The 23,850-nt window shown below is 41.6% G+C and overlaps 1 protein-coding gene across 1 annotated transcript in view; it reads left to right on the top strand.

Moving 5' to 3' along the window:
• The first annotated feature begins 12,933 nt into the window (after positions 1–12,933).
• The window catches only part of igf1 (insulin-like growth factor 1), a 38,222-nt gene continuing 27,305 nt past the window's right edge, over positions 12,934–23,850 (top strand). The window contains exons 1-2 of the mRNA XM_088348590.1: positions 12,934–13,195; positions 14,892–15,060. Coding sequence (XP_088204716.1) covers positions 13,145–13,195; positions 14,892–15,060 — 220 coding nt within the window. The 5' untranslated portion in view covers positions 12,934–13,144. The remainder of the gene's footprint in view (positions 13,196–14,891; positions 15,061–23,850) is intronic.

The following is a 23,850-nucleotide window of genomic DNA, read 5'->3' on the forward strand; positions in this document are numbered from 1 at the left end:
AGTTGAAGCTGAAGTTGAAACGGTGAATATGATTAATTACTTACCCATTTCAGGGGAGAGACGAAAAAAAATCCAAAGTGAGACTGAACAGGACCAGGCCCTCCAGGTGCTGAAACAGAGAATACTGCAAGGATGGCCGGAAGAGAAAGGACAGGTTGAGCTGGAGGTGAGGCCATATTTTTCCATGCGAGATGAGCTAGCTGTACAGAATAATGTAATCTTTCGGGGAGAAAGGGCTGTCATCCCAACAGCTCTAAGACAAGAAATTATGGAGAAGATTCATGCCTCACATTTAGGGATTGAAAACTGCATCAGAAGAGCAAGAGAATGTGTGTATTGGCCGGGTATGCATGAACATCTTAAGACATATATAGGGAAGTGCCAAGTGTGCAGGGAAGTGGACACTCGACAACAGAAAGAACCATTACTGAGCCATGACTTCCCATTGAGGCCATGGGCAAAAGTGGGTACAGATATTTTCACCTTTAATAATAAAGACTACGTAGTGACTGTGGACTATTTCTCAAATTTTTGGGAAGTTGATTATCTGCCTGATACCAAGTCCACCACAGTCATCCACAAGTTAAAGGCACATTTCGCTCGCCATGGTGTGCCTGATGTGGTGTTTTCGGACAATGGCCCACAATATAGCTCACAGGAGTTTAAGAGATTCAGCCAGTCTTGGGAATTTGAACACATAACATCGTCGCCCACATATCCCCAAAGCAATGGAAAGGCAGAGTCTGCCGTCAAGACGGCTAAAAGATTAATGGGGAAAGCCCTGCGGGCAAAGTCGGACGCATATCTAGCCATACTGGCTCACAGGAACACTCCCACGCAGGGTTTCCAGGCCAGTCCTGCACAAAGACTGATGAGCCGACGGACAAAGACGCTACTGCCCATGTGTGAAAGTCTGCTTAAACCTGCGATTGTGGACACTGGTAGCGCTGTGCAGGAAAACAAGCTCAGACAAGCTCGTTATTACAATAGGGGGGCTAGAGGACTACGGCCTCTGCAGAATGGAGAACAGGTGCGAGTACAGTCACATGTGGCCGGACGCACTGTCTGGACACCTGCAGCGGTGGTACGACAGGACCGGAGAAGGTCCTATTCGGTGGAGCTGGATAACGGGACTGTGCTGAGACGCAACCGTAGACACCTGAGGCCAGCACCAGGGGTCTCATCAGCAGCAGAGACGGTCAGCGGGGCGCCGCCCACCTCAGACCCTAGTGGTGGTGATCACGTCACAGACACACCTCAACCCTGCTCAACAGCTGCTGTGCCGGATCCTCAGATGGCCCAGACTGTTGTCACCACCACCAGATGCGGCAGGGTTGTTAGGAGGCCTGCACACCTCCGGGACTTTGTTTAGCACTATGTGGAAAAAAAAAAAAAAAAAAAAAAAAAAAAAAAAAAGGGAGATGTTACAATGTATGTGTTTCACCCGGTGCGGTTATAAGGGGGCACCAACTGTCAATGTAAACACTGAAGTTTCCGGTAAAGCTGAGTGACATACATTGGTGTGCTAGTCGTCATTAATTAATGGAAAATCTAACATAAAACAATGCAGACCTGCAGAGTCCGGTTCCCGTTGAAAGTAATCCAGGGAAAAAAGGGTATTTTTCCAAGGGTAAGAGTGGGAAAAATATATATCCACTATTGTCCGCCGTGTCCCCACTCACTCACCTTTACCGGTCCCCACTTCCGGCGTTTGTTACGCCTCCTCTTTTTAATTCGCCCGTCCAAAACATCAGAATAAGTGTCTAAAATAAATACAAATAAATACATTACAAAAATATACAGTTGCAAATACATATTATACATGGTTACACATATTTACAAAGAAAGACGGTACACCGAGATAGTTTTCAAAGCTTTAATAATGATAATATAACTTTCATCCGGGCAGTTAATGGTGGCAACACGCTCGCAACACAGTAAACGGGTCTGTTAAAAAAACATACCGTACTTGTAAAAATCACAGTAAACCGTCCTCATCTTCCTCCTTAGAACTGAAGCCATCAAAGTCGTCTTCCTCAGTGTCGGAAAGAAACAGTGTCATATAGACGTCGTCCCACGCTCCCTCAGCCTCACTCGCGCTGTCACAGATGGGTGCAGTGTAGCCAGCTTTTCGGAACCCGTTGGTGATGGTGGATTTTTTTATGCTGCCCCACGCTGTCAGGATCCACTGGCAGACTTCTGAAAAATTTGCCTTTCGCATGCGGCCAGTTTTAGTGAAGGATTTCTCGCCGCTAGTCAAGCCAAGAAGTTGCAGTCTTCCTCGACGCATATATTCCACCGGTCTAAATCTTACCTTTTGTACTCCAGCGCCGCTGGCGGCCGTTAGAAAAATTACATAAATTGGCCGCATCACTGAATAAGCCGCAGGGTTGAAAGTTTGGGGGAAAATAGTGGCTTATAGTCCAGAATTTACGGTACTTAGATTTCAACATCACTAAATCATCAAAAAGCACATTAAAAGGTTAATCGATGGGTTTATTTCACAGAATAAGCCCTAGAACCTCCCAAAGTGCTTTACAACCCATTCACACACACACTCACACACCAATAGCGGCCATCTATACTTTTCTCTGACATCCAAGCTAATTTTTGAACTGTGCACAGCACAACAGAGATTTTATGTTCCATGGACTTTTATTTGTTTATTATTTATTTCATTAACACTATTACTATTATGATTTTTTTCTGTGAAAAATCCAGAAGGGTTATTTGATGTCTGGAAAACAATAAATTTTGACATTTAGGCACTCCTGCAATTGTCACACTTTTTGTCACAAATTGACCGCGGCCCTTCATCAAAGAAGGGACTCAGAATGTGGCCCTCACAGAAAAATATTTGGAGAGCACCTGAATCACGCCGTTCCTTCCATATGTCATTGTTTTTTTAACCAGTAGATGTCAGCACAGTAGTGGTAACCAGCACCAAAAATCCGTCTTTGCAGTGTTGCTGCTCCCTACCGGAATTTTATCATCCTGCACCCTCTTCATGTTAACGCTTCATGTCAAATCTTTATTTATTTATCTTTTTGCCGACTTCGAGTTCTGTTGGGCCCCAATGACAATTTTAATCGCTGTTTTCCGATGTGTCGTCTGCAGAAGCAAAAACGACTCCACGGAGCCCTTTGCTTTCCAAGCCCGAGCTGAGCTGATTTATGTCCCCATGTAATTGCTTCAGCGTGCAGTTTTCCTGCACGCTGTGAGGTAGCTCGACAACGCACACGCAGGCCTCCTTTATGTGTGTGCCTATAAATATTATATTCTTTTACATAGCCTTTGGAAGCTCACAAAAAGCTTGCACGCGAGACTCCAAACAACTTCATCTTTCAGAGTAAAATAACTTGCATATGAGAGGAATACATCACGTGAATGCTACAATTTGCTTTTTCTCTCCTATCTTGATGAATCTGTAGATGTATGACCCCATAAAAAAATCGCTTTGGGGTTTTCTCAAAAGTAACTTTTATAGGAAGTATTCAATGATAAGGAATTACAACATTATACAATGATGATTTCTGCAGTTAATCTTACTTATTTAAGAAATATTTTTGTTTGTACGATGAACCGACGTTTTCCAGTCATGTCATTTAGATAATCGTTTATGAGGGTACATTTTACCAGTACATATGTAAAGAGCGATGTCATGTCAAGTCATGTTTATTTGTATAGCCCTTAAACACAAGGAGTCTCAAAGGGATTATTGCAAACCACAGACTATTATTACACCATCCCCTGATCTAAAACCTACATGCACTCTACCTACTCCGTCTTATATGAACGAAATTTGATGATGACAACACGAAATTTCCATCTTTTTAAACATTTATCACAATAAAGGCACTCTACACCACTGAAATAAGAATAAACATATAATAAGTGCACAAAACCCCACCACTACTATACTCTGGATTTTTCTTTTTAGTTTATCTCTCACAGTGGACATGGACCTACGATGAAAATTTCTGACTCCTACTTGATTTCCAAGTCGGTGAAATGGCAAAATAGTAGGATGTTCAAATACTTATTTTCTTCACTGTAGTTCAATGGCTGAAAGATCCTTTCACGAGGCCATCTGCTGTCATCCTTCAGTGTGGCTGTGCCTCCCTCGTGTCCCTTTCCTCACATGGTTAATCTGTGCCTTTAAGAAAGAATCACCAGCTTGAGCTACCAATACTTGAATTAGAAATAAGTTTAAAGCTGACAGAACTGTTCGGACAAGGGTATTCCGAAAGACAACGCACATTGACAAGCTCCCAAAAAGGAGAAATATTACTGGAAATGTTTCAACAAAGTCCCAAAAACTTTTTGTTGCAAGCAATTTGTGATGTTGGCATTTCAAAATCATCCGTCCATCACCTCATGAGATGTCAACGGACAAGTTACATTCCAAGATTAGTCCATGCTCTCAATGCTTGCCAAATAAATTTGCCAAAGTTTTTTCAAACTCAGGTCTCGTAGCCATCACTCGGTTCAATAAGTTCAATCTACAAAGAGAAAAATTAGTCTTGTATACTTTTTTTTAGGGATTTAACAAAGTTTTGTTTTTTTTGGGGTGTATTTTAGGACTAGGTTGTTCTTTGGGAAGCGTCACATTTAATCTGGAGAACGGAGGATTAATGGCTTTCCTAATCAAGCATCCTCATGTAACCCTGCTTGCGTGCACGGACATATTGTAAGCCATGGTCTCTCGAACATTATATCATTAAAAATGATAACGATATATGCAGATATTTCTTGTCGTTTTAAAGCATTCTGACACATCTTTTAAGACCCATAGAATATTGTATATTGTGGATTTTTCCTTTTTTTTTCCCTTCAGTTCCTAAGTCATCTGCAGTACTAAAAAAAATTTGGATTTAAAATGTAAATTCGCCAATATTGTCTTTGATTTCTCAAATTATAAACCCTTGAAAAACCCAGCAACAATGACTCACTTTGGTCAAATGTCAATGGCTTATCCATATGACATTTTTAAATTCGCTCCATGAAGTATATCCCATTTTCCTGCTCTCTGTATTTTGTTTATACACTGATAAGATTATAGACTTTTAGACACTCAAAATAAGGAAATAATATGTCACTGGATTTTAAACTTGCAAGGAAAACCAGGGGAGGGACCCCAAATGCCCTTTTCTTCTAGATTGCAGAAAAGATCCGCCCTAATGGGTGTGGAAATCAAAGAACAGCAACAAGATTGCTGGATTGTGACAATGATGTAAACCGTTCATAATAGTGAAAACCACAAACAGCAGTACGCAATAATAGTCAAAATAAAGAACTGGCATCCTATCCAGTCTCCTTTGCAGGTTTCCTATATTAAAAACAGAATACATTTCCTAAACAGTCCATTCAAAACTTTACTAAAGTAATGACTGGAGATGCAGGAATTTTTGGTACAGAAAGATTGTCTGTCTAAGATCACCTAAAGTGCATGTTCAGGTTTGGCCGAAAGAGGAAACAAATGGTCATGTCAAAGTGAGAGGAGCCTTGCAAAGCTGGTTTCCCCAGGGGGATGAGTATTTTTCATTTTACACGACAATACGGAGAAAATGGAGAACCCCGTCGAAATGGGAGTGCGGCCAAGCTTTTACAACAACACCCTTTCCCAAAAGTAACCGTGTCTTTTCCACAATTTTATCAGCTGCTTTTTTGACTTACCTAATGTTTACATGCTAACCACACAGAGCTCAGCAGTTTTTTATGTGTGATATTTATTCCATTCATCCCTGAAGTTGTTTATTTGGCACGAAGCTATGTGAGAGGAGAAATCAATCAATATCATTTTTGATTAGCTTTGGCGAATACTTGAGTAGTGTGGCTTGTCGCGTCGTCATCTTCGGCAGGTCCTTCCTCTCGTAGTCTTCTTGGCACCATTCACTGTCCTGTCCAATAAAAGCTAAAATGCACACAGAAAAGGCACACATGAGTCTTTAAATCCTAGGGCGTGTCCTATTGGGCAGTGTATCCTGTACTTCATGCAGAGCGGCAGATTGAGACCAGCTCGGTGACCTTAGGCTTGGGTGCACTGGTTCGAAACTTGACCGAGTCACATCTTACTTTACTTATTTTGAGGTGAAATCCGATATTTTTGTGAGATCGTCTACATTTTCTACCAAATGCGACTTCTATGCATGTTCTGTGTCTTCTAAGCATCTCTTGTTTTATTGCCATTATATCCGGTTTGCACAGAAGAGGGTTCGTGACATAACACGCAATGGATTGTTTGCGGAAGTGCTCATGGATGCTAACACCGTAGCCTATCCAGCATTTAGAAAGTTATTTTGTTACCGGAGGCCGAACAGAGTTGGCGCCCCAAATAGGAGTTATATCCAAAACCTTACTTTCCCTTCATTGAATTCTTTCCGTGTTTCGTCCGGCGTGGGGTGTTAATTTCTGTGCAGGCTTGAGGAGTAACGGAATACATGGAATGGCAAAAATGATGTTGGCAAGCTGTTTGGATTTATTTTCATTTTGTTTCTGTCGCATTTTATGTTAGTTTTGCCTGAGATCAAAGAGATCAAAGCCAGGAGAGAAAGCTTACCACGTGTTGTGAGTCATAATTTTATTCATATTTAGTTTCTTTTGTCTTTTATTAGCATATTTGGTATGGCAGTAATCCAAACGAAATTGAAAGTAATCCAGTTAAAGTAACCCTACCCAACCCTGCGCTTGTATACTTGTAAGTGTTGTGCCAAAAAATGACCGAACCATCCCCCTGCATGAACCTATCCCCCCTCGCAGCGCAAACCTCACTAAAACGTATTTGTATCAGCTTGACTGGTGAGTGAGACGCGGCAATCACCAATTTTCAAAGCAGACGATCCGACACGGAAAAGTTTGTTCTCGCTTCTTTGACCTGCTGAAGTTGATCGCACTCTGCTCAGTTAACAATTTAAACACTATGGCGCCCTCTAGCTGGTGTAGATAAGCTGGACCTTTACAAAACTATGGTGATTTCACCTTAAAAGTAATGCACCCTCTCCATTTAAAGATGTTCATAGAAGCTTGAGTTGGTAAAACCAGCTCGGTAGCCTGCTCCGAGACTGGGAGGTCGCTGGTTCAAGCCTCGGCAGAGTCATACATAAGACTTATAACATTGGTACTCATTGCCTCCCTGCTTGGCGCTCGGCATTAAGGGTTGGAATTTGGGGGGGGTTTGGTCACCTAATGACTCCCAACACAGCAGTTGGGTCTAAAATGGCGGCGCCCTGCTTGGCTTCGGCTGCATCAGCTCGATACAGTTTAACTGTACGGGTCAGGTGTATCGACATTTCGTTCTGTGTGCATGGTTACAAAGAATGACAATAAAAGTAAATTCTTCTTCTTCTAAATGGTGGCTGTAATATTTTGACGAGGCGTACGACTTTAACTCGTCTCAGGATTTATTATTTCTGGCAGGGCAGTGCTTGAACAGACCGCGTTTCCTGTCATAATCCAACCTCTATAGGCCCTACGACACTTCCTTTGATCTTGACACAGGTATGGGTGCCCGTAAGGTACATTCATGTGACGGTGCTTAATACACAATACATAAAATGTATATAAATTATATACAAATATATGACAGTGGGGCGGCACAACGGCTGAGTAGTTAGCGTGTCCGTGGCACAGTTCTGAGGTCATGGGATCAAATCAAGCTTCCAGCCTTCCTGAGCCGAGTTTGCATATTCTTCCCGTGCTTGCGTGGGTTTCTTCTGGGCACTCTGGTTTCCTCCCACATTCCAAAAACATGCGTGTCAGGTTAATTGGCTGGTCTAAATTGTCCCTAAGTTTGAATGAGCGAGTGAATTGTCTGTCTCTGTGTACCCTGTGACAGGCTGGCAACCAGTTCAGGGTATCCCCTGCCCACTGCTCGAAGACAGCTGGGATGGCTCCAGCACCCCCGCGACCCTACTTAGGATAAGCGGTTCAGATAATGGATGAATGGACATATGACAGTGGCTTTTATGGATTTACACCAGTGGTGTCAAACTTGTTTTAGCGTTTAACTAAACATTCTCCCGGGGGCCAGACTAGATGGAGGGCTGGGGGTCTAATGGGAGGCTCATGGTTAAATTAGAATTGGGGATGTATGATTTGATTATAAAATTATTATTAAGAGTTTTCCTGAGTATTTTTTTTTCCTTCACTAAGATGTATTCTCTTGTAGTGTTTATCAACTGTGCATTAATCTCCACCACAGTGTAGTTAACAGGGTAAAACTCATGCAGACTTGAAAGTGACAAAAATAGCACACAAAAACTGATTTAAATGATTGATTTAATTAATCGAAAGTATTTATACTCTTTATTCGTATTATTTTATGAAAATGTTTGTCTGAATATGGGAACCTCGCTGTCAGATTTCATACCTATTGTAGCAAGGAACTAAAGCTTTTTTAAACTTCTGCAAAGTCACCCAAGTGCCTTTTTAAAAAGAAAAAATACATTTTTAATATTGCATTAAACAACGTGTCGATGACTTTGGTTTTGAGTAAAACAACATCGGTGTGGGTTTCCTCAATGTTCTCTGGTTGATTATGGTAGTCAGCAAATACAGCTACAATGGGTGCTTTGTGAGTGGCACCTCTTTGGCGACATCTTGTGGACATGTTTAAAACTGCAAGTCATTGACGAGTCGTGGATCATTTTTTTGTGCTTCTCTTATCATTCTCTCATGGGTCACGTTTGGCCTACGGGCTTTGAGTTTTACAAATGCGTTCTACACAATTAACAATCACATCAGCTCGAAATAACCTATAAAGTTGTCACAGAATCTCTATACTTGCAGCCAAGCAGTTCATTCTGTGATCCTAAAGCAGCTTTCAGTGTCATCATCATCATTGTCGTCTTGCTCCTGCGCATGCGTGTTGACCCACTTCCCCCCTCCATCCTTAACTCCCTCCCACTCCCCCTGCCTTCCTCTCCTAGCGTGTCTTTTGGCTTCCCCGGTGGCCGAGGGACGCACGCTCGACTGTCCTGCTTTGCTATTGGCTCCCGCTCTACCAGTGTGCCCTCCCTTCCTTTTAAGCCCTGCGTGCGCTTTCATTGCTCAGTGGCGCCCTCTGCAAATTCCCAAACCTTAAACACCCCCCAACCCCACCTGGCCCATGCAAAAGCCCAATGACGCCCACAACCGCCCTCTGCAAACCTCAAAGACCCTGCAAACTCCTTAACCCCAAAGACCCCCACTCCCACTGACCGGAAAACCCCAAAGATGTTTATTTCCTGCTTTGTTTTATTTAATATCATTCTACTTTTATCTCGGGAAACACTTTAGTATTTCCCTTTCCAGAACTTGTGACTTGGATCACAAAAAGACATGCAATTTGTTATACAGTGGAACCTCGGTTTTCGAACGCCTCTCAGTTCGAACAAATCGTAGTCCGACCAAAAATTTTGAGAAATTCTTGATTCGCTGTTCGGTCAAAAAATCGGAGTTCGAACGCCAGTAATGCGTGAGTGCGTACGCTAGGGTGCGATGCTGAGCAGCGTACGGGTGTTTTAGCCCCTTAATATGCCCTTGAAGAAAGTCAGTGCAAGCAGCAAAGTTGCTACAGGTGAAAAAAGAAAAGTAGTGCGTACAACTATTGCATTTAAGAAAGAAATAATAGCAAAATATGAAGGAGGTGTGCGAGTGTCTGATCTTGATAGGGAATACAGCATGGCTAAATCTACAATCAGTACGATACTAAAGAATAAGGAGGCTGTGAAATCTAGTGATGTGGCTAAGGGAGTGAGTGCTATAAGCAAGCAACGGCCGCAAGTTTTGGAAGAGGTTGAAAACTCTTGATGATTTTCCTCTCCCCACCGTCCACCTGCGCCTTCTGCTGACCACCACAAAGGTAAGAAATCCTATTCATAATTCTTTTCTTTATCCTTTTTTTAATTTTCACACATTCATGTTAGCGTAATCTTTCGTACGGAAGATTACGATAACGCGAACGTACGATTAGCCTGGGTTAGCTTTACGTTAAACATTTAAGGTAAACATTCAGGGTGTTGGAACGGAGACCCCTTTCCAATGAACCGCTCACCACTTGTTGTGGAGACCCGGGTGCTAAATGACTTGTAAACGACCTGCTTTTTTTATTTTTACACGTTCATGTTAGCGTAATCCTTCGTACGGAAGATTACGATAACGCGAACATACGATTGGCCTTGGTTAGCTTTATGTTTACGTTAAACATTCAAGGTAAACATTCAGGGTGTTGGAACGGATTAAAACGATTTACATTATTTTTAATGGGAAAAATGATTTCGGTGATTGAACAAATCGGTTTTCGAACTGGGTTCTGGAACGGATTATGGTTGAGAACCGAGGTTCCACTGTATGAACAATGAATAAGGCATCTGATGATGGGAAGCTGATGTTGCAGCTAGGACGAACTGATGCTGACAATGAGCGGTCTAGAGCACTCTCTAGTGGTAGCCTCTGGGACTGCTCGTTGCTTGGATTTGCCCTCGTGCGTAAAGCAAAATTTAGCCACAAAAGATACCTGTACATCGGATAGGTACTACTGTCCTGGTATTGATACTTTTTCTCTTGCACCAATTTCCTCAAATGGTCGCTTTCCTATGCAGCTGGTGCAGCCCTTCTCTATCTCACCCCGTGCCCTCAGTCATTCTCAAAGTTTACGCCTGATAAGGTGACCAACAGGTCCACTTTAGCACCTGCTACTGGTAACCATTGAAACCAGTACTATCTGTTCTTTGTGGCGAAGCTTACCCCAAGCCAATACATCCTCTTGGAGAGGGATGGGCATACATTTTTTCTTGCCTAAGACACGCTAGAGCAGGGGTGTTAAAGTCAATTGCACAGGGGGCCAAAACTCAAACAACACCTTTGATCGGTTTTCAAAGGCTACATTGTCCGAATCAACTTTTTGCTCGGCCATTGTGAGAGTTTAGCATCTTGGTAATCCACAGCAACAGAAACGTCACCCTGCTTTTTTCCATTTAGCCTTCCGTTACATCGTGATGAATAGAACTTCGTCGCAGGGCGTTACGTCTCCGCTTCCTGTCACTTTTTGTTTTTGCTTTCCAACTAGCCAGCGTGTTGTTTGTCAGTAGATAGTTTTAAAAGTGGCTGTGCTCATCAGGCTAAAGGTATCTCGAATTATGCGGGAACATTCTCAGGACCATTATAGTTGATCTATATAAGAAGATTTCCCTGGCCGGTTATAATTGTATGCCGGGCCTGATTTTGCCCACAGGCCGTGAGTGTGACACCTATGCATTAGAGAAAATGGTGCCCCAACGACCCTGGCGTTTAAGGGAACCGTGAACATGAACAGTGATGGTGAATATAGAATAACAAATGCCCCTCTTCCACTACACAATTCTGGCCTTCCTCGCCTCGTTCTGGCTTTTTTTGGTTTTCCATTATGAAAAAGTAACCGGTTCTTGGTCCCCGGAAGCCCGGCCTTAGGTACCCTCTCTGTTGAGGTTCTATACCCCGGACGGGGGGCTTAAAACTATCAGGACTAGAACGGAAACAGGACCCAATTGCGTAGCGTTTACCACAAGTTTGATTGAAAGAAAGAGGAAGTGTTTGTGTTAATCGTACATTCGCGTTATTGTAATCTTCCGTTTAGAAAGATTACGCTAACATGAACGTGTAAAAATAAACAAAGGGTAAAGAAAATAATTATGAATAGGATTTCTTACCTTTGTGGTGCTCAGCAGAAGCCATGCTGTATGTATAGCAAGATCCGAAACTCGCACACTTTATTCATATTTTGCTATTTTTTATTTCTTAAAGGCAATAGTTGTACGCACTACTCTTCTTTTTTCACCTGTAGCAACTTTGCTGCTTGCACCGACCTTCATCGGAGGCATAATTAGGGACTAAAACACTTGGTACACCTATATTAAAAGCGAAAGCAAAACGAAACACGTCCGCACGTGATAACAGTTATTCACGAGGGGTGGGGGCAATCTACACGATCTACTCCGCTCAGCATCGCACCCTAGCGTACCGGCAATCGAACTCCGATTATTTGACCGAACAGCGAAGCAAGAATTTCTTGAAATTTTTGGTTGACAACCGATTTGTTCGAACTGAGAGGCGTTCGAAAACCGAGGTTCCACTGTATATGGTTTACGATTATTTTGTATGGGAAAATACGACAGTTTGTACAGGCATGGAGCCGTGGAGGTTGACAGGTATGATAGTGAGAGATGGGGTGTCACGGGCTGAAAAACTGGTCGGGACTGGGAGAGCAGAGCGCGGTCGGGGTCGAGAACAAATCATAAGCCAGGACGGGAGAGTAGACATAGTCGGCATCAAAAATGGGTCGTAAGCCGGGATGGGAGAGCAGACGTGGTCTGGATCAAAACAGGTCGTAGCCGGAGACAAACGGGAGCAAAAACGGGACAGGCGGGAGTCGGGGTTGAAAAAAGGCTTGCCTTGTAAAAACAGAGGTTCGCAAACGGACTGACAACCGGGAACTGACGGGACTGGGTTTAAACAGTGACAGGGAGCCAATCAGAGCCCGCAGCGGTTGGCGCTAAATGAGCGGGCACAGGTGTTTCACACCTGTAATCATGACAGAAGGTATCGGATCAGTTGATACCAAATTACCCCTGTATCGCCCATCCCTACTCAAGAGTGACGTAATCAATACTGTGGGCACTTCGAACAAACGCGCGCGCAGAAATTCAAACCACTTTAAGAGAAGAAGATGCAAAAAAAAAAAAAAAAAACTAAAAGAGAGAGAGTGGGAGAGAGAAAGACGAATGACGTGATTTGAAAGCGTGCCCCAAAACATCCTTAATGAATAACTTCGGAGGAGCGCGAGTCCGAAAGTCCGACCCAGCTGTTTCCTGCTCCAAGTCTTTTTCAGCGTGTGTAATGTTCGATCAATGTGAGGGATTTTCTCGCTAAATCCGTCTCCTGTTCGCTAAATCTCACTTGTATCCAAAAGGAGCGTGCGCAATGGAACAAAAGTGGGAATGCTGAGATGTGACATTGGCCCCCGGCGCGCGCATCTCCTCCTTTTCTCTGCCCTGCTCGTTCTTCCTCCTCCTCCTCCTCCCCTCCTCCTCTTCTTCCCTTTTCCTCCTTTTTTCCGTTTTTTGATGACTTGAAACAAGTTGAATTTTGAGCCGGCTTTTTTTTGGGTGGGTTGTGGAGACCCGCGGGGATGTCCTGCGATCTTTCCTGCCTCCGGTGGCATTTATGGGACGTCCTCAAGGTAACTTGTACCTGCTCCTCGCGCATTATATTATTATGTTCACCTGTAACTTTATCTCCTTTGGCATGTAACATGTTTTATCCGTCTATCGTGCTTTTATTATTTTGAACGCATCACTTTCGTTGACTTCTTCGCCGCTTCATCGATTTTAATACTGCACGCTGTTTTTTATGAATGATACTTTTGTTTGCACGCATGAGGTTGTTAATGTTTTATGGCTCCATTTTTTTGTACATTTTTTGGTCTCGGTAGATGTGCAGCTGTCAGCGGTAGAAGCGTCGGTGCGTCATTAAGCACGATAAAACCGGATTTTGTTGGGGTTTCTAATATGTTGGGTTCACTCACTAGTTAAGTTTGACTTTATTTCAAACGTTTCTTGCAGAATTGATTATATTAACTTGGTTTGGATCTTTTTGGCATAGCGCTCTTGAAGTGAGTTTCCATGCAGATTGCAGGAATGTGTGTGCGCTCGAGTGATGGTCGTTCGTGAACGACCAGACAACATGAGCTAGCTCTTTGTCGTGACCGGCAAGTGCCATCAATAAGGAGCCGGCTCCCTGTGAAACGATCTCCTTTTTTCTCTCTTTCTCTCTCTCTGTCTCTCTCTGTCTCTGTCTCTCTACTCTCTCTCGTCTCTCTTGTCTTTCTAGTCACTCTTTATCTCTCCCTCTCTTTCTCTTCCTCTTTTTCTTGTCCGTTTCGCTTTTTCTATCTCCCTTTCTCTCGCTCTTTTTTCTTTTCCTGTCTTTCTTACTCTCTCTCTTTCTATTTTGTTCTCATTCGATTGTTCTCCCTCTTCCTCCTTTGCTCCCTTTGCTTATTCTCTCTCTCTCTCTCTCTCTCTCTCTCTCTCTCTCTCTCTTGTTCTTCCCCTCTCTCTATCCATCTCTGTCTCTCTCTCTTTTGTTGTCTTTCCTTCGTCCTCTCTCTTTCTCTCTCACTTGTGATCTCTTTACGTCTTGTTCTCCCTCTCTTTCTCTTTCTAACTTCCTCTCTCTTTCCCTTTTTATCTCTCTCATTGTCTCTCTCTCTTTCTATCCTTCTTTTCTTCTCTCTTTCTCTTTCTGTCTTTTTCTTACTGCCTTTTCTCTTTCTTTAATTCTAGTTTTCTCTTATTTTTTCCTCCCCTCTCTGTCTTTCTTTGTCACTCCCTCTTTCTGTCTTTTCTTTCACTTTTTTTGTCCATTTTGCTCTCTTTCTTTTTGTCCATTTTGCTCTCTTTCTCTTCCCGGTCCTCTGTTTGTTTCTTTCTTTCTTTTGCTCGCTCCCTATTTCTCCATATCTGTCTTATTGGTGTATACATATATAACTATATGTCTAAATAATTTTTCTCTTTATGTATTTCCCTTTCTCTCTTTATCTCTATATTTTTTCAATATGAGAGGCATCCTCTGTGTGTTTTTGATGCTAAATAATTTTAAAGTTTAAATGAGGTAAAATTTCAGTGAAAATAGAAACAATAAAGTAGCGTGGTATTTAGAAAATTAATACATTATTGATAATACTTTAAGTGTTATTGATAAACTAGAATCAAAAGCCCAAAATCTGAAGAAGTGTTAGAGAGCCGAGAGAGCTGGCTCATTTAATTTTTCGAATCGAGCCAAAAGAGACGGTTCTCTAAAGAGTGCCGGAATCCCCCATCTCTCGTGCGCTCAGCGGTCATGCTCTCCTCACTTTCCCTCTCTCTCTGTTTCAGATTGCGATGTGCTGGATGACCCGGATGTGCCGTAGCCACGCCCTCTCACTCCTGCTGTGCGTCCTCAGCCTGACTCCGTCAGCTTCAGGGGCGCGGCCAGAGACGCTGTGCGGGGCGGAACTGGTCGACACGCTGCAGTTTGTGTGCGGAGAGAGAGGCTTTTATTTCAGTAAGTGCACCCGCCCGCGTGCGCCCGTGCACGCTCCCTCTCCTTATTTTTTATTCATGAAACTCAGCTCATCAATAAAGAAAGCAGCCTGCCTTGACATTGCCATCTTCTCCGGAAGATGTTCATCCAGGGAAACATTCTCACACCTGCAATTCTTTTATTCGTGTCAATTTGGGAATTGCACTGACTTGGAGAGAAATAAGTGTTTTCGTGCATTACTGAAAAAGTCATTAGTCACAGTTTCTAGTTGCTTATTTAAAAAGTAAATTTGTTGCACCCCACACAACTGACACCCGAAAGTAAAGCGTTACTCGTAAGGCAACTAACTCGTTACAAATGACAGAATATCCTCACATTGAAGCCGGCTCCCACAAACTTTAAAAGAAATAGATGAAAACGTGTCTACTACCTGTGTAAGCAGTGAAGCCTTCCTATTTCTTGGCAATCTTGAGAATTTACAACCCAACTATTTGCCGAGACACTCCATATCCATTTTTGTCTTTTGTTTTTAAACCACTCAACTTCTGACATATTAGCCAAAAATTTTCTTCTTACAGCCCTCCTTTGCTGTCAAATCTGTGCTCACGTTTGCACCATTGATATCCTTTTTCCTGTTAAGCCACACAACCTTCCCACCCGCTGCTATTTGCGACAGATGACACACAACCAAATACGTAAGCGCATGTAAACGGACCCCTGATTTCAGTATTTAATTTTGTAGTTGTAAATATCGCTTGGATGCGAGTATACACTGGATGAAGAATATCAGAATATCAGTAGGGATAAATTACAGTTGTGGTCAAGAGTCTACATACACTTGTGAAGAACATAATGGCATGGCTCTCTTGAATTTCCAGTTATTTCTACAACTCTGATTTTTCTCTAAAAGAGTGATTGGAACAGATAGTTCTTTGTCACAAAAACTTTCATGAGGTTTGGTTCTTTTATGACTTTATTATAGGTTAACAGAAAAAGTGATCAAATTTGGTGGGTCAAAATTATACATACAGCAGCGGTAATATTTGGTAACATGTCCCTTGGCCATTTTCACTTTAATTAGGCGCTTTTGGTAGCCATCCACAAGTTTCTGGCTAGTTCAATGGGGTTTATGTCAGGATGTTGGGAAGGCCATTTTAAAACCTTAATTCTAGCCTGATTTAGCCTTTCCATTACCACTTTTGATGTTTGGTTGGGGTCATTGTCCTGTTGTAACACCCAACTGCGCCCTAGACCCAATTTTCGGGCTGATGATTTTAGGTTATCTTGAAGAATTTGAAGGTAATTATCCTTCCTATCCAATTTACTCTCTGTAAAGCACCTATTCCAATGGCAGCAAAACCGCCCCACAGCATAATACTACCACCACCAGGCTTGACAGTAGGCATGGTGTACTTGGGGTTAAAGGGCTCACTCTTTCTATTCCAAACAAATTTCTGGGCATTGTGGCCAAATAGCTCAATTTGTGTTTCATCTGACCGCAGAACTTTCCTCCATAAGGTCTTATCTTTGCACATGTGATCAGCAACAAACCTGAATTGAGCCTTAAGGTGCCGCTTTTGGAGCAAGGGCTTCCTTCTTGCACGGCAGCCTCTCAGTCCATGGGGATGCAAATCACGCTTGACTGTGGTCACTGACACCTGTGTTCCAACACCTTCTAATTCTTGGCAGATCTGCTTTTTGGTGATTCTCTGTACTGGAACTGGCCATCAGATCGCGTGTTTTGAGACCCCTGCTTTATAAATGTGGGTCATTTAGGAGCACTGATGTGTCTGTGTTGAAACTTTACTTAAATGTGCTCCTAAGAGGCATAAATCGAGTCAACCTGAGTCAAATATTTCGCCTACTTTGCATCCAAATATTGTTTTCTAAAACATTTTGGGTCATTTGTTCTGTAAGATTGGCTCTGTGTTTTGATTCCGCTGGGTGTCTTGCTGTGTAATGAAAAAGTGTGGAAGTGCTGTAGTTCCCTTCATGTTTGCGAGAATTCAAGGAGGATTTTTCCGTTTTGAAATCCAGGAGAATAAGTCTGGTGTTGGCCATAGCTACTATTTGTTCCTACTGCAAATACATCTTTATCTATCTATCTATCTATCTATCTATCTATCTATCTATCTATCTATCTATCTATCTATCTATCTATCTATCTATCTATCTATCTATCTATCTATCTATCTATCTATCTATCTATCTATCTATCTATCTATCTATCTATCTATCTATCTATCTATCTATCTATCTATCTATCTATCTATCTATCTATCTATCTATCTATCTATCTATCTATCTATCTATCTATCTATCTATCTATCTATCTATCTATCTATCTATCTATCTATCTGTAAAGAAAATAAGTATTTGAACTGCTGCTTTGTTTTTTTTCTTCCACATACAAATCGTGCATTGTGATTTCTGGATTTTTCTTTTTAGTTTATCTCTCTCACAGTGGACATCTACCTACGATGAAAATTTAAGACCCCTTCCATGATTTCTAAGTGGGAGAAATAGCAAAATAGCAGGGTGTTCAAATAATTATTTTCTTCACTGTACATTATATATATATAACTTTTTTTCATAATCTAGTGAACAATATGTCATGTAAACTTGTGGCAATTTTATAATCAGGGATCAGAACTACATGATTGGAAAATGTATATTGACACTTGATCATTTGCATTATTTTGACCTATAACTATCTAAAAAAAGCCTGAGTCATTATATTTTGTCCGTCAATATTTCTCAAATGATTCCAAATTGTCTATTAGCTTCCTTCCATTGCTTCTCCCTGGTTGCACTGCTTCCATATGTGTGCTTTCATACTTAAGAATACAACCAATCACATTTCAGCCATTAGTTGTTTGAAGGCTCAGAAATCTACCTTTAGGCCTTCACAAAAATCCTGAAGGTTAAGTACCGGAACATCTTTGTTCAATAAAGCTGTTGATTTAGCAAGTCAGATTCCAATTTGTAGATTCAGTTCGTCCTAGCGGGCCTTGGGAAACGCCACTGGTCTTACAAACACTATGATTTGCTATGGGGCGGTGAACCAACCAAAGCAATTATGTCAACAGCCGTTAAACTGGAAGAGAACAAGCTGCACAAGGAAATCTCGTGTTGATTTATTAGCGAGCGATTGAACGACTCCGATGTGAGTAGGCCTTTTGCAAGCGGGACAAGATTTTGTCAGCCACTTTCAGCCTAGAGGTGAGATCTCAAGCCTTAGTCTGTGACTTGTATTTTAACTCAAATAAAATCAAATATTCTCTGGTGGCAATCAGCAAATACAGCTACAGTGGGTGGTTTGCTTTGAATAGGCGTCTTGCTTTGGGGACATCCAGTGAACATATTCCAAACTGCAGGTCGTTGTTTTGCGTTTGGCTGGTTTTTGTCCTACGCTTCTCTAAGAATTATCTTGCAGCCCGCGTTGATTCCGTTGGCAAGACTGATACGGCCCTCAGGCTGTATTTTTTACACCCCTTGCCTTAGTGGGATGGCAGCACCATTGCTAAGCGGGCAAGCGGAAGCCGGAGAGACCAACGAATGGTACATGTGACTCTGGAACCTTCTGGCAACCGTAACCACAAGTAAGGTTTAAAGTGAGCATCGGAGGATGATTGTGGGTGTCAAATGGCCGCTTTGGCCATCGGGGAAAGTCTTTAAGTGGAGTCTGGGGGGGAGTGAGCAGCTTAGAAACTTAACGTTTTCCACCAAGGGAAGGGGAAAAGTACCCAAAGAAAAGCAAGAGTTCATTCTCTGCTTGTTCCATTACGCCGGCTTCCTTCCCTACAATGAAACATGACATCGCCGTCCTTGTTTCTCAACTAAAGCCGGGCGGATCGATCCAAATATCGATCGAATCGATAATAATGTCCCGGGATTGATACTTCACCCCAATTTCCTCAAAGAACCGCTTCTATGTGGTGATAGCGCAGTCTTCTCTCTCTCACCCGTTTCCCTCCACCACTCTTTATGCCTGTTTATGTGACTGACAGGCTCCATTTTAACACCTTTCCCAACCTGGTCTGCTGCTGCATCTTGCCTGCCAGGCAAAAAAACAGGGCAAAATCTATTTTTTTTTTCATGAGAAGCTAAATATAATGGCGGCAGGTGTCATTTGCGTGGTAAAGTAGTCTGCTACTCTGGCAAACATGGAAAAAACACAAGGAAAGATTTTACTCTGGAAAGAGGAACAAGCTGCAATCAAAAATGTAAACGTGTTACTGTTCCTGAACAAAAACCTGTAAATCCGTTGTCACAATGGCAACATAACCAAAATGGCTTGTTCATTACATCACAGATTTTTTTGGTTTCAACCGCTTGACTTTGCTATGTAACAGTGATTGCAGGAGAAGTATTTTCTTTTTTTTATACTGTTTAACGTTTTTCAATTTTTTTTTGTTTACAGTATTTGCACTTTTTACATCGTTTTTGTTGTACTTTTTATTACATTGCTGAATTTTATTCGACTCTAGGCTTTTGTTCTGAAAATTTTGTAATAGAACATTTCTATTCATTTTTTTATACTTTTAATGTTTGAATCGTAGTCTTTAATGAAAAGTGAAACCTTTTTAGTGCCTAAAAACCTTGTGCTGTGTTTATATAAATATAAACTAACTTAAGGGGGCGTGTTAGGGTCTGGCGTGCCTCTGTCTACCAGTGGGTGCCTAATCGGTTTGTAAATGGGACAGGTGAGTCCAACTACCCCATGCCTGTCCATAATTAGCCTAACCCTCCATAAGGACATTTTGGACAGCACCCTTGGTCTGATCATTTTTCCATTTTCGCTTTTCACCATACACTGTCACCATCACTGTTTTCCATACAGATTTATGGGGTTTGGTTTTTGTTGTCTGGTTTGGAGAGTTTAGCTGTTCATTGACCATCTTTCTGTTACTTTGATAATTTTTGTTAATACATATTGTCATTTTTGAGCACTATGCCCTGGTTCCTGCTTTCCTGCGTTTCAGGTCCACGGCAGAATAACAACTTAATGACCCGACAATGAGTACTGTCCAAAATGTCCATAAGAAGGGTCTGGTTAATAAGGGACAAACCGGTTAAGAGCACCCTAGTAGATGACGGTGCATCACACCCTAACAGAATGTATGCAATCATTCAATAATCATGACATTTCCCGGGGAAAAGTATCGGATCAGGACGGATCAATACTACCTTGAATTCAATTGGACCGGATCGATATTTAAATATTCGCCTACCCATGACTCCCCATTTCCCCCCACGCCTCCAAAAAACAGCAAACCCATCTAACTTTCAATCGATGGACCGGTGTGCTGCTTTGACATCCATTAGTGGGGCTTTGGGTCCTGTCCCAAAAGCTGTTAGAGATTTTTCCAGCAAGCGTTTGGAAGCTGCCAAAACGACGTTTGTGGGAAGGATCTGTGCGGGGAATCGCAGAAGCTCAAGTGCTTTTCGATGGATGTTCTTTTCACGCTCGTTGGTCACTTCAGGAAGAATGATGAGTGAATAAGATGTTCATGATGACAGTTCACGCTTGTATTACAGTATATTGTACATCTGCACAATATAGTGGCCTCTGTACATTGGAGCTAATAATTTGGGGAATTTCGACTTTTCTTTTTTGACAACTTTCTTTTTTTGGCTCAGCTCACTAAAAAGACGGCTTTCTGCTCCCAAACGGCTTTTCGTATAATTTGTTGTGTTAATCAATGTTAGGAATTGCAGTGGTACTCTTCCCATAAGCCTAATTCGTTTCAGGTTCCAGGACTGTTCTGGTGCTCGTAGCTCGAGATGCTCGTGTAACAATATTCCCAAAATTAAATAATTAAAAACTAATTGGTCCATTCCTGTCCTCCCAAAAGTATCCAAGTGAACCCCAAATAGCTATGATACACATCTTCCTGATCACTAGAAATATATTCAAACAGAAATGAAATCTAAGAAAATACATTTATAATATAAATAAGATAAACCCAATTGTTATCTTAAAATAAAAACTATTGAATACAAGGGTCTCAAACTCAATTTACTTTGGGGCCTCCGTATTAGGGTCTGAGTGAAGTTGGGCTTAATTATGTTTTCTACAAGAAAAACTTCTAATAAAAAATTATACTATACTAAGATATCTTTAAAAAAGGCTTCACTAAAAATAAAAAATAAACCATCAAGAATTTATATGAAAATAAATCAATCAGTAATAAATGAATCCATGATTTGCGTGGGCTGCACTTAAAGTGACAGTGTGTATTGCTCGACCACTAGATGCCGTTGTATTGTGTTGTCTGTAGAGAAAATTGCAGCATGGCAAAAAGTTTCTCTATACATTTTGTCGCATCCATTTTTCAGCCAAGGGATAGAGAAAGGAAAAAACATGGCCGGCGAGGCCTCCCCTACGAGCGAGTGTGAAGAGAGAAAGAAAGGTGATCGCGCCTACGCTTTTAAAGGGTGATGAGGTCATGGTTACCGGAGGCGGGTCCTCTGACCTGTGAGACCTGGGAAGTTCTGTCGGTGGAGTTGGCTGGGGGCATCATTCCTACAAGTGCAATTGAAAGTGGAAAAAAACAGAAAGATTAAACAAACTAGGAAACTCTAAGTGATCAGACTAGCCTTTTCTGCCATTTTTGGGTACCTGGAGTAGCAAGAAGACAGACAATGTCAGATCCCTCCATGTGAGGCTAATGCTATTTAAAATACATGCAAATATCTCAACCTACAAGTATTTTAAAACATTTAGGCCTATTTTTGCTGATTTTTTTTAAACTACTGTTGGTTGGTTGGTTGGTTGGATCCCTTAACCTCAGGGTCGTAGGGGCACTGTTTCCTGTGGTGTGTCTTGGACTAGTACAGGTTAGTGGCGCCTTTCCTTCTCCAGGCCAATGTATGTTTCCATCTAACAGTAGGTTCTCCGTGATACAAATTACTCATTCAACCTTTCATATCAAGGCAGGGGCCTTAAACTATCATCCCACGATCCGCAATTGGCCTCTGGCCCATGAGTTTGAGACCCCTCATTATATAGAAATTAATACATATGTTCAACTGTCTTTATCGCCATTGATAACATGATTAACATCGCTTCAGGTCGCCGTCTTCGCTCCATTGTGAGCAAGACTACACTTCTTAAAGAGTTTTTACCCTTCCGCTGTTCGTATGTTCAACGGGAATTGATTTAGGTTATTATGTATTATGCCAGGTTATATTATATATATATTATATATATTATATATATATATATATATATATATATTAGGTTATATTATTATGCCAACAGCGTTCCTCCGACCTATCCTACTCTAGTCTTGTTATTTGTATATTCTTTCATTTTTAAACTATTCTATACACTACAATATCTTTTTTACTCTATTCTTTTTATTCTTTTAAATCTATTATATTATCATTATTGAGAGTTCGCGTGTCAAATGATTTCTTGTATGTATCATGTTTATGGTTTATACTGGCTGAATAGATAAATACAATAAATACAAAGTAGACATGGTACTCCGTGATAAACACATAATGAAGACCACGGTTGGGTAGGGTTACTTTAACTTGATTACTTTCAATTACTTTTGGAGTACTGTACTCCAATACCAAATATGCTAATAAAAGACAAAAGAAACTAAATATGAATACAAATAATACATTTTGTGCAGGCTTGGGGAGTAACGGAATACATGGAACGGCAAAAATGATGCTGGCAAGCTGTTTGGATTGATATTTATTTTGTTTCTGTCGCATTTTATGTTAGTCAGGAGAGAAAGCTTACCACGTGTTGTGAGGCATAATTATATCCATATATATAGTTTCTTTTGTCTTTTATTAGCATATTTGGTATTGGAGTAAACCAAAAGTAATTGAAAGTAATCAAGTTAAAGTAACCCTACCCAACCCTGATGAAGACTGGGGGGGAGTGAGCAAAAAAAAGACAAAAAAAATATCAGTATAAACAGGCAAACATACAATCACCAGCCACGTTATTACGTACACCTGTCCAACTCTTTAACACTTAATTTCTAAACAGCCAGTCATATGGCGACAACTCAGTGCATTCAGGTCAAACCGAGCGTCAGTACAGGAAAGAAAGGTTATTTAATTGACTTTGAATGTGGCATGGTTGTTGGTGCTAGAAGGGCTGGTCTAAATATCACAGTAAGCACTGATCTAGTGGGATTTTCACTCACTACCATCTCTAGGGTTTACAGAGAATGACCTGAAAAAGAAAAACTATCCAGTGAGCAGCAGTTCTGTGGGCAGAAATGCCTTGTTGATGCTAGAAGTCAGAGGAGAATGGCTGGACTGGTTCGAGCTGATAAAAAGGCAATAGTGACTCAAATAACAACAAGTCACAACCAAGGTAGGCAGACGAGCATCTCCGAATGCACAGTAAATCGAACTTGAGGGCAGATGGGCAACAGCAGCAACAGACCACGCCAGGTGCCACTCCTTTCAGCTAAGAACAGGAAACTGAAGCTAGAATCTGCACAAATTCCTAGTCTGATGAGTCTCAATTGAGTATGGTTAGAACTTCAAGAACGTAAACGCACGGATCCATCCTGCCTTGTATCAACGGTTCAGGCTGCTGGTGGTGGCGTAACAAGGTTTTCTTGGCTCCTTGGTCCCAATTAAACATTGTTGCAACGCTACGCCTACCTGAGTATTGTTGCTGACCATGTCCATCCCTTTATAACCGCAATGTACCCAATTCTGATTTCTACATTCACCAGGACAATGCGCCATGTCGTAAAGCTAGAATCATCTCAGAGTGGTTTCTTGAACATAACAATTAGTTCACTGTACACAAATGGCCTCCACAAT

This window comes from Urocampus carinirostris, chromosome 11 (assembly GCF_059441175.1).
Source record: "Urocampus carinirostris isolate Australia breed hairy pipefish chromosome 11, RoL_Ucar_1.0, whole genome shotgun sequence".
Lineage (NCBI taxonomy): Eukaryota > Metazoa > Chordata > Actinopteri > Syngnathiformes > Syngnathidae > Urocampus > Urocampus carinirostris.